General features: G+C 41.5%; 1 protein-coding gene across 1 annotated transcript in view; it reads right to left on the bottom strand.

Moving 5' to 3' along the window:
• Positions 1-3,421: 3,421 nt before the first annotated feature.
• Positions 3,422-11,827, bottom strand: part of map3k10 (mitogen-activated protein kinase kinase kinase 10) — a 38,521-nt gene continuing 30,115 nt past the window's right edge. The window contains exons 6-11 of the mRNA XM_044204054.1: positions 11,386-11,508; positions 11,152-11,290; positions 9,366-9,478; positions 8,968-9,266; positions 6,562-7,096; positions 3,422-5,606 (exon numbers count right to left, since the gene is read on the bottom strand). Of these exons, the coding sequence (XP_044059989.1) occupies positions 5,206-5,606; positions 6,562-7,096; positions 8,968-9,266; positions 9,366-9,478; positions 11,152-11,290; positions 11,386-11,508 (1,610 nt within the window). The 3' untranslated portion in view covers positions 3,422-5,205. The remainder of the gene's footprint in view (positions 5,607-6,561; positions 7,097-8,967; positions 9,267-9,365; positions 9,479-11,151; positions 11,291-11,385; positions 11,509-11,827) is intronic.

Raw genomic sequence — 11,827 nt, 5'->3', positions numbered from 1 at the left:
GTGTGTGAGCGAGCTGTGAACCTCAGCCTGCCGAATCCTTTCTGCTGGCTATTAAACACCTCTCTCTCTCTCTCTCTCTCTCTCTCTCTCTCTCTCTCTCTCTCTCTCTTAATTTTCAGGCCCATCGTCCCTTTTTTCTTTCCCTTTTTCTTTGTTGTTGCTTTTAATAGCATCGCCATGGAAGGGAAGAGGGGTTGCTAGGTAACTGGCTGGCGTCTGGAAGGGTGTTTGATTGGCGGTCACACTCACAGACAAAACAGTGGAGTGGTGTGTGAGGATTCGTGTATGTGTGTGTTTGTATCGTCTGTATACACGGCATGTGTCTGGATTTGTCTTTACATTCAAAGGTTGTCATGTCGGTGTGAAATATCACATTTGGTTTGGCATTTAGAAGATTTATTTCCGCTCTAACATACCAAATTTAATCATAAAATATCAGTTAACTGCTTTGGATGCTTGAGTGCACCTTCATCTGCCTTTTATGGTAACTGCAGTGTCAGAGAGCGACTACAGGAATTCATTACATGGAGAAAAACAGCAGACTTGGAAATGACATGACATCATAGGCCACAGTGGTGACACCTAGAGGATTTTGTGTGTTACTGCAGCCACCTTTGTCTCTGCTGTACATGCAGGTAAACCACCAAACAGTGTTTAACTGTCCTGAAACAACAGCAACATGACAACCATTTACACAAGTGCTGTACTAAGAACAATTTTGAAGTACTTTACTTGAGTATTTTCATTCTTTGCTACTTTATACTTCTACTCATCTACATTTCAGAGGGAAATAATGTTACTTTTTATTCCACTACATTTATGACAACTGAAGTTACTGGTTACTTTTAAGATTAAGATTTTTCATTTTTTTAAAAACATGCAGTAAACCCATGAAATACAACACACAGATTTAAGCAGTCGTTTCCAGCCTTTTTGGCTTGTGACATCTTACAATAAAGCAGTGTCTAGTTGGGGCCACGTCACCTTTCAGATGACTTTGTTCATTTCTCAGATAGTTTCATTGAAACAATTGTCATTAAACATTAGAGAAAAGTAAAAAATAACAAATACAGATTTGTGTAACAATAGTTTTTTCTTCTTTCCTTCCATTAATAATCTCGTGACCCGTCAGATCTATCTATCTATCTATCTATCTATATATATAGATATATAGTATATAAAACTAGTTAAAACTAGCTCCCCCTCAAGCAGCTACAACAGTAAAATGCTAAAACAGTAATGCATCAGTATTAATCTAATAATGTCATATATAAATCAGTCACAGGGGCCATTTTACTGCAGTACTTCTTGATGCTATGTTGATACTTTGAGTAGGACGGTGTAGTCCCTCATTCGTCCAGGAGTGTTCTATCGTAGAAAAGGTTTCAGTCGTAGTCATCTGGACACTGTTTTCAGAATCAAGACGTTTCAGCTCCCATCCGGAAGTCATTCTCAATTGTGAACAAACACAATTGAACACAGCCGATTATGAAACCAAGGTCAACAACCTTCTTGAAGACACAACCACATATCAAAAACTTAAAAGAGATCCAACCAATGGCTACAAGAAGAAGGTTATAGACTGTCTACAGAAGCTTGAGAAGGAGGAGGTGATAGACAGGCCTCTGTACTACAGACTATACCCTGGGAAGCCATTCCCTGCATCTATGGCCTTCCCAAAATTCACAAAGAGAATGTTCCACTCAGACCCATCGTTTGCAGCACAGATTCCATCACATACAACGTAGCCAAACATTTGACTACAATCTTGGCTCCGTTGGTGGGGAACACAGTACATCATGTGGAAAACACACAGAAATTTGTGGACAAAGTGAAACATCTCCAGTTGGACCCAGATGACGTTATGGTTTCTTATGATGTAGTGTCCTTGTTCACTTGCATCCCAACCTCAGAAGCAGTGACAGCAGTGATGAGAAGACTGCAGGAGGACTCCACCTTGCAGCAAAGGACCAAGCTTACACCTGAACACATATGCAAACTATTAGACATCTGTCTCAACACAACCTACTTCCAATTCCGGGGACACTTCTACAGACAGATTCACAGCTGTGCTATGGGCTCTCCGGTCTCTCCCATTGTGGCCAACCTGTACATGGAACAGTTTGAGAAGAAGGCATTATCCTCATTCCCGGGCAACCAACACATACGGATCAATACCTGCTCTTCGACTCACACCATCCACTACAGCACAAGCTGGGTGTAATCCGGACATTACAACACAGAGCCAAAGAAGTGCCCACAGGCTCAGAGGGTAAGAAGAAAGAGGAAAGGCATGTCCAGAATGCACTCTCAGCCTGTGGTTATCCTACTTGGGCTATCAACAAAGTTAAAAGAGCCAAAAAAACAGGACAAAAGTGTAACTGAACCGAGAAGGAACGGTGTCTCCATTCCTTATGTATCTGGACTGTCTGAAAAACTACAAAGGATCTTTAGACAGCACGATGTTCCTGTCTTCTTTAAACCAGGCAACACTTTACGACAGAAACTCGTTCACCCTAAGGACAAGTTACCCACACAGAAACAGAGCAATGTTGTCTACTCCATTCAGTGCAGTGAGGAAAACTGCAAAGAACGGTACATAGGCGAAACCAAACAGCCACTTCATAAAAGACTTTATCAGCACAGACGACACGCTAACTCAGGATTACAGAGCGCCGTGCATTTGCATCTAAAAGCTACAAACCACACATCTGAAGACAGCGAGGTGAAGATTCTTAGTAGAGAGAAAAGTTGGTTTGAACGGGGTGTCAAGGAAGCCATTTTTGTGAAGAAAGAGAACCCCTCTTTGAACAGAAATGGTGGTCTGAGATTCAATCTGCCCAAAGTCTATCACAGTGTATTATCACCTTGGTCAGGCCTATCACATGCTAATCAGGCACTTAACAGTGATGAAGTAGATGCAGCCAGAAAACAATAGGCCTGATTACTGATCACTGGGCCATCTTGAAACTATTAGGTCAGTTTCAGGTGAAACTAGCTATTAACAGATACTCAGGCAGATTCCTTCCTGAGGGCAGGGCTTATGTAACTCAGAGTAGCTTAAATTTCCAGTTCCCATCCAATTTTTTCACAATTGAGAATGACTTCCGGATGGGAGCCGAAACGTCTTGATTCTGAAAACAGTGTCCAGATGACTACGACTGAAACCTTTTCTACGATACTTTGAGTACATTTTGCAGATAATACTTCTGCACTTTTACTGAAGTAGGATTTTGAATGCAGGACTTTTGCTCGTAATGGAGTATTTTTTACATTTGTGTATTGCTACTTTTACTTTTAGTAAAGGATCTGAGTACTTCTTCCAACACTGCTCATATGATCTGACAAGGCTCCATGTGATTATCTCATGGATATAACGGATGGAATAAAAAAAAAAACTGACGTAGCACTGACACTGAAGCATCTTTCTTTGTTTTTTTATTCGTCTCTCATTTATCACATTTCAAACTTTATTCCTCATTGAACCCAGAAATGTCACAGGTTGAGACTGGAGACAACATGGATGTTTCAATAAGCAGTTTTCCAGGTTTTCCTTGGTTTTTCCTGTTATATTAACAAATATATACAGATATCCCAGGAAGAGCATCATAATTATAATAATGAATCCTTTCCAGTAATAACAATAAATGTAATAAATACTCAGTGTTCTTAACCACACGAGGAGAATGAGTTTGGGCTCACTCTTCTACCGATGGGATCGTCATCATCCCATACAAATAATAACAAACACACACACGCATATTCACACACACAGACGCACTCAGAAATGTGCACTGTCAAGTAAATGCCACCTGCAGCCAAGACGAACTGTCCACTGTGCGAAAACAACTCCGCAGATAAAGGTTGATTTGTCAGCCGTGACTAGAGTCCACTAGTCCACAGAGAGACTAACTAGTTGCACAACATGGCTCCTAAAGTGCCACTGATGTTGAATACAAGAGGTCAGAAGAGAATATGAAGCGTCCAAAAGGTCCAACAAGTCATTGTCCCTCAGTGTTTCCTTCTTTTGGGTCCATTTCAGTGGCGTGAACGGGGATCCATACAGTACAGAGTGCTACTGGCTGATAGTGAGGAATTATTTCGACAAATAAAATTAAAAAACATGTTAAAAACATGAGAAAGCGTGTTATTTTGAATAAGTAGCGTACAGCGAACGCTTCACACATGAAACAACATGCACTGAAAAAGCACAAGCACGCAAAAAAATAAATAAACCCATTTTGTTCTTCCACACATCTACAGCAATATATACACATTCACACAGAGAGAAACACACCTGGTCTGCAGAACCAACAGAAAAACATTTTTGCTAACAGGTTGCGGTAGGGATGGTTGCAAGCACTGAGAAAATAAACTCTGTTTTTTACTGTACAAGGCTGAGGATGTAACCAGTCCACCATTGCAGTGAGAAAAAGGTTTTTTCCTGTCTCAGTCTTGGAGGGAAGATGGATGATGACCCCCGTGCAGAGATGACACATGTGAGGATGAAGGCAGAGCTGACAAAGGAGAGTTTATGGGAGATGTTTGTGCACTGGCAGAACAAACAACGTGCAAGGACACTCTCTATTAAGAATTTTAAACAGTCCAGCTCCAGCTTTTTGTCTGGGAAACACTCCTGAAACAATGAATGTTTTGGTGAAATGTGAATGAACATTTTTCTGCGGTCTTTATGTGAGAGACAGAACAGTTGCAAGCAGAAAGTGGACAGGCAAAAGCGGAAGCAGATGGGTTGAAATGAACATTTAGCAAAGTCAAAAAAGTGGCTTTTTAAGTATTTGAATGGCTTTTGAAGGTCGTGAGTCTTGTAGGAAATGCAAGCTGGTCATGACACACTAAGAAGCACCACTTCCAAGGAGGGAAAGAAGTGTTGGGTAAGGTAGGTGGGTGAGCACACTACAAGGCTTTTAAAAGGCCTCTAGGACCCTCAGTGCCGTGCAGGTTGGAGAGCACTATCAGGGAAAGGCTTGCTGTAAGGGTTTCACACCTTATTAGGACACTACAAGGGCACATGAGAGGAACGGCCTCCAGTAAGTGCCTGAAACATGACAAGAAGTGGGATGTCTTTGCAAACTTAGCTCGGCTCAGAAATCAGTAGGCATTCCTTATTCAGCCCGAGCTCTAATGTCCTGGAACAGGTTTGAATGCAAAGCAGTAGACTTGGAAATGTTCACCTGCTGTTTGTCACTACGAGTATTGTTGTCCACACAGAGTGGCAGGCTGCCGCTTTCCACACAGAGGAACGGTGGGGTCCGAACTCTGGCCCTCCACGTCCATGTCCATCAGGTTGGGTCGTGCGGTGCTGGCGTTGCTGTCCCCTGAACCGAGGGGGCTGTCACAGCTGCTACCCGGCGACGAGCTGAGGGTCCGGGAGAGAGAGCCCAGCTTCCAGGGGTCGGCTCTCATCCTGACCGGGGTGGGCCGTGGCCGGGGGGCAAACTCCAGCGTCTTGGGTCTCTCCAGGGGGCTGATGAGGCAGAGAGGATCTGGGTCAGGGATCGGTGGAGCTGGGGCTTTACGTCGATGGGGGACTGGGAAGATGGTGGAGGGGTCAGGGAGGCGGGGGATGTCCAGGGTGTCCTGTGTACCTGAGTAATGAAAGAGAAAAATGGTTTCATTGTCATTGCAAAAATGCCAAAACATCCTCTGATTCTAGCTTCTCAAATGTGATGATTAGCTGCTTTTCTTTGACATAAATGAAAGTAACATTAACGTCTTTTGGTTTTGGACTGTTGGTTGATGAAGACTTATTTATTCTGCATACAACGCTGAGAACTGCATCCTCACTGCTTTCAGATATTAGTCTCCCTTCACCTTACAAACTTCCTCCAGTATCAGCATTTCAGTTTATATGAATTTTGAATGTTTCTTTAAATATGTTTATGTTCATCAAATGTATATTTCAGGCTCTTGGCTTTTTGGCTAACTAAAATGAGTATATATGAATAAAGAGTGTGTCCTGAATAAAATTTAAAAGTTTTTCACATTAACAATCCAGGATGGCAGGGTTTCCCACAAGCCTTGAACGCACCGAAAGGGAAGCGATTTCGAAGCTCTCAGCAGCAGCACGACTTTGACCAAAGTAAATAAACAGAGGCACACTGTAGTGGGTTGACTCAAAGGTAGGAGATAAATCGAAACCGCTTCATGAAAAGTGTAATTTTACATTGGCAAGAATGTGATTTCTTTCATGTCTTTCAGGTTATACTTTATTGTGCCTTTATGTGTGTGTTCTCATATTTTACCATTTTGTCTAGCTTGCTCCTGTAAAAGAGATAACGTATCTAAAGAGACGTCACGGTTAAATAAAACATAAAAACGGTGGAACAAATATTGGATGAATTCTCAGTAAACTTTGTTCAGACGTGTGTATGAATCCTCATGACTTTGCTGATCCTTTTCAACGCCTAGCACCACCAACAGGTCAAAGTGTTCCCTAATCCAGTGAAGGATCTCGGTATATATTGTTAGTAAATGGGCAAAAATCAATCATATGTTCCTTTAACATTGTAAAAAGCATGTTCTAAATTATATGTCCCTTACCTTTGTTAGTAGTTTTGTGTGGAGCTCCCGGCGGAGGAGGCATGGGCATGCTTCCATCTGACGGCGTCCTGTGGTGTCCCAGAGTTTGAGCTCGGGGTCGTATTGCCCCGTCTGAAGGGGTCCGTCTGTGTCCTCTGTTCAGGGCCATGGCTGCAGACACGTGGGTGGGTGTGAGCGACTGGTTGGGCTCCTTCTTGAAGCTCTCCGCCCGCAGGTCCAAGAGCGGGTTGAGGGCAGGAGCCGGTGGCGCCGCCGGTGTTTTGACCCCTGTCATCGGCGTCAGGGGGTACTCGTCTGGGTCGGAGGGAAGAAGGGACTTGGTGGAGTTGCAGTCAGACAGAGAGGACAAAGAGAGGAGTGTAACAGAGGGAGAAGGGTCCATGCAGGGGAGTGTTGAGTCGTGATGTCTAGAGAGGGAGAGGGAGAGGTTTCGGCTGGGCGGAGAGGTGCTGCGACGGAAACGTCCCGTCCGCTGGAAGAGACCCTCCTTCTTCTTACGCTGCTCCTCTCTGAGGTCCTGCTCATCCTGAAGCACCTGACAACAACATCAGGTCACATTAACAAGCTGTAGAGCCACTGAGAAGAAGCCCTACTGAAGTAAAATCAGCTGAAAAACAGTGAAACAATTTAACACCTGGGGTCATTTCACCTGCTGTGTTGTGCTCCTTTTAAAAATGTGTTACAGCTACAGCAAAAGATTACATCCCAATTATTACTTTCATTGATCTTCTCACTGTACACTCTGTATCTAGACCCTAAAATCCTCAAAACAGAATCAACAAGGTGCTGGAAACCGTCCATGCAGACCTCACTCCATGCTGACTCAACAGCATCACACATTTCCTGCTGATACTTTGGCAGCTCATTCATCCTGTTTCATATCATCCCAAAGGCGATCTATTAGTCTGAGATCTGGAGACTGAGCAGGTGATTTGAGTCACATCACGGTCATGTTCCTGCTATGTCTGGGACATGGTGCGTTATCCTGTTGGAAATATTTATCTGAGAAAGGGTCGACTGTAAGTGTCTCTGTCTGCAGGAGGAAGCTGTTTGTTTAAACGGGGCAGTTACCTAATAAACGGGATAAGGAATGTGTGAATGAATATATAGTAATTCACCACAATTTAAACTTTGCAGACAGGCTTGTAAACTAAAAAGACCCAATAAAAACAAATTAAAAACTATAAAACCTCCCATGCTGGCGAGATCTCGAGCGATAACCAGAAAGAGTTGAGTGGAAATAACGGCCGCTTCCAGTTAGATGAGATCAGTACCAGAAAGAAAACTAAAATCATGCAACATATATAACCTGAAATATCAGCTAAATTAATTACATACTGCAAAAAAATACCAAAACTATATATTTGCATTTAGCAGAACATTCCGACATATCTGCTACAGAAACAGATGCTCTTTGATGTGATTATTGTTTGTGATTCTGTGGTAGTCAATTTGTATGTCAGCAAAGTTAAGTTTGGTAATAAAAGGTTTGGTTTGTTTATGTTTGGAAACAAAGTAGTGGATTGTTTTGTGTGCTTATTTATTCTAGATATGTATTTTTGTTATTAGCAGTTGTAGGATTTGTGAGCAGATCTGATTACAACAGTAATATTTTTAGTCTAAAATGCTTGTTGTTTAAATTTGAGGTACTTAAAGTGTAAACTTTCTAAGGAAATTCCTGTATTTTTTAACTGTCTGGCTCCAGCAAAAACAACGTATATCAGCGCAAGCAGCACAAGCCTGCTAAAGCTTTCAAAATAAATGTTCAAATATGAAATCTATTTAATGCGACCACATTGCTACTTTCTTGCATATATACTGGGAGTGTCCTGGCATTGAGTGGTTTGGGAGAAAAGTATCTTCCAATGTATTTCATTTACTCAACATTATAAATACCTTGTTGCCCCAAATCAGTACCATTGAACGATGACTCTTCCTGGAAATTAGCAACCCAACAACCACTAATCTCATTTGCTAATTCGACTGCTGCTGCAACAAAAAAAAGTGCCTAACCATATTCAATGGTTGTGTTTTTTTATTGGTATACTTTTTGGAAATATCAATAACACTAAGCAATATACTGTCAATGTACATATGGACTTCTGCAGTTGATAAGGTGAAATCTCTTCTGCATAACAACTGTGGTGTTTTTCTCCTCTTAATTTCTTTACTTTATTCATAATATGTACGTTTCTTTGGGACAAAATGGGTTCCGAGCTTTCATTTATTTATTTATCTATTTATTATGTCATTTGTACCAATTACAAGAATAAGACTGAGGCTGAAAAATGCTGGAATTTTCCTTTAAGGTATACTTTGTACTGTGACCTGCCGAAAGCAATATTGACCTGTTAGTAAAGGCCTTTCTTCTGTTGAGGTTTTGTAAATGAAAGCTTGAGCAGTCACCTGTAGTTTCCCCAGCTGCAGCAGGTCTTGTCCGAGGGCAACAGACGCGAGCAGAGAGGCGCAACCCAACAGCAACATATCACTCTTCTTCCTCTGGCTGCAGCGACGGAGCGAGTCCTGGTGGCTCGCCCCCATCCCCAACCCGCCGGGCCCCTGACAGGAGCTCGTATTACCAAGAGCAGGCACAGTGTTGGGCCCCTGGCTGCCCCACAGGGACCCTGGGTCCTCCACAGCCCCGTTACTGCTGGTATCTGAGGGCAGCAAGGACCCTGGTGACTCCTCAAACTCACAGCACTCCTCTGTTTAAGAGAGAAAAGAAGGGAAATGAAAAAGGGTTAAGATGAGGCTGATTCTTGTCACTAAGTTAGTGATGCTCAGCTCACAATAAAAAGACTCACCCATTTCGTTGAGGCTGGAGAAGCCAGCGCTCATGGGTGCATGTTTGGGGGACTTGCCCAGATTTGGTGCACTGGAGGACCAAACTTTGCTTCCCTCACCCAGTGATTTCAGTCTGCAAACACATATCATGATGTCAGGACACCAATCACAACTCATTTCTCAAACATAAAGTAATGCTACATTATTGTTTTCAGATAGAAAGAAGAATTGAAAAGTCATGTCATATGAGGACAGCAATCATATACAACATAGATTTTTTTCCACCACATTTGCAGAGATGATTGCTCTGCTTCTGGCTCGTCCACAGACTGTCATGAGATATTGACTGAAAGGTTTTGTTTCTCTGTGTTTCGACAAGCAATAGTCTGTCCAGAAAAATATGAGAAAAGGCGGTTTCTTCTCGCCTGAGATAACTGTTATCTCAGAGGGTGAACAGAAAACGAGCCTCGTGATCCAATTTTTGTCACTACGGTTTTATCAGGTACATTGTGTTTTTTTAGATTCAACCTCCTTCTAGAAAAGAGTGATATTCTGTTAGAAATTACAGATTAAAATCTATTCGCAAAGAGTTGTGACTTTCTGTGCTATGTTTCTTCCTTCCTGCTACACAGCTAACCTGCAGCAAGTTAGCTAAAGATTAAATAGACAGATTACTACAAAAAGCCCATTTACTTAAGTACTGTACAGTAAGTACAAATCTGAGGAACTTTACTTGAGTCTTTTCTTTTCATGCCGCTTTATACTTCTACTCCACTTTTTACTTCACTACAAATATCTGACAACTTTATTTACTAATTACTTTACAAATTAAGATTTTTGCATAAAAAACATAAGAGCTTATAAAATATGATGTTTTGTAATAAATTAAACCACCCAACAGTAAATACAAGTACAGCTGAAAAGATTAGTTGACTAATCAATTAGCCGATTGACAGAAAATTAATTATTAACTATTTTGCTCGTTTAACTCATTTTGCATGCAAAAACATTTCATGGTTCCAGCTTCTCAAATGTGAAGATTTGCTGCTTTTCCTTTAAATAATTTCAATCATTTTTATTTATTTTTTAATAATTTTGAGGTTTGGACTGTTGGTTGGACAAAACATTGTGAAGGTGTCACTTTGCGCTCTGGGAAATTGCAACAGTATTTCTCACTATTTTCAGAATTTTTACAAACCAAACAATCGATCGATTAATCGAGAAAATAATCAGCAGATTAATCCATAATGAAAATAATCACTAGTTGCAGTGAGATACAAAATACTTGAGCTAAATAAGTGAGCTCCACCTCAGCCAACTACAGCAGAAAAATCCTTCTTTCACGTTAATCCATGAGTAATAATAATCTAATGATATAATCTATAGTAATAATAATAGTATATTATAGTATAATAATAGTATAACACAGGACATTTGTCTGCATTGAGTACTTTTACTTTTTCCTGATTATACTCACATACTTTTACTTGCGTAACATTTTCAATGCAGGACTTTTACTTGTAACAGAGTATTTTTACAGTGTGGTATTAGTACTTTTACTTAAGTAAAGGATCTGAATACTTCATCCACCTCTGCAAATTTCAATAATGTATAACTTAACAGTGATACAGCTTTTATACCTGTTTATGCTGTTGCTGTCATCATTTTATCATGAATCTTTTCACAAAATAAGCTTGTTTTAATACTTGAAGGTAAAAATGTTGCGCACCCTAAAGTCTTATTGACTTCATCAGGTAAGACTCATTTTACATTCATAGCTGGTATGTAAACAAATTGTGCATATACTTTTCCTCCCCGCCGACCCTCTCTTTCTGGTGGGTGGAGCTCGGCCCCCAGGTGCGTCCTTTCTTCTTGGCGTTCGACAGGTCTTCCTTCTTACACACTGCACTGCGGCCCCACGTCTTACTGCCATCGCTCGGTGTCACTGAGGGACAGTACAAAAACCCACATTACGTTCCTACCTTACATTCAAATCCTCTCACACAGGATGCTGTCTGACGTTTGGGCGTTTGCACTCACATCTTATGGCTCTCAACCGGGGTATGACCCCCGGGCTGGCAGGCGGGGTGGTGCTCTCGCTCCCCTGAGTCTTCCTCTTGTCCACGCTGGGAGACGCTTGAACTGTGATCTTATGCTCAAAGCCTACAGGTGAACAAGAAGAGAGAAGTTTTCACATTAATCACTTTTCATTTGTCAGACAGAGGTGCCCTGGTGGCCTCTGGCTTAAGGTGCCGACCCCAAACTGCAACGTCGCCAGTTCGCATCCGGTGACTCCCCATCTCTCTCTTCCCTGATTTCCTGTCAGCGCTCTACTGTGTCTCTCTAATAAAAGCATACAATTCCCAAAAGAATATAATTTTCAAAAAACAAGTCACGCAAGTCTTCTTGAATATACCATGCAACCACTATATCATGCATAACATTTCCATATAACAGATATATGATATAATCACCAACATTG

The sequence above is a fragment of the Siniperca chuatsi genome, linkage group LG7 (genome assembly GCF_020085105.1).
Source record: "Siniperca chuatsi isolate FFG_IHB_CAS linkage group LG7, ASM2008510v1, whole genome shotgun sequence".
Classification (NCBI taxonomy): Eukaryota; Metazoa; Chordata; class Actinopteri; order Centrarchiformes; family Sinipercidae; genus Siniperca; species Siniperca chuatsi.
This window is presented reverse-complemented; position numbering and strand designations above follow the sequence as displayed.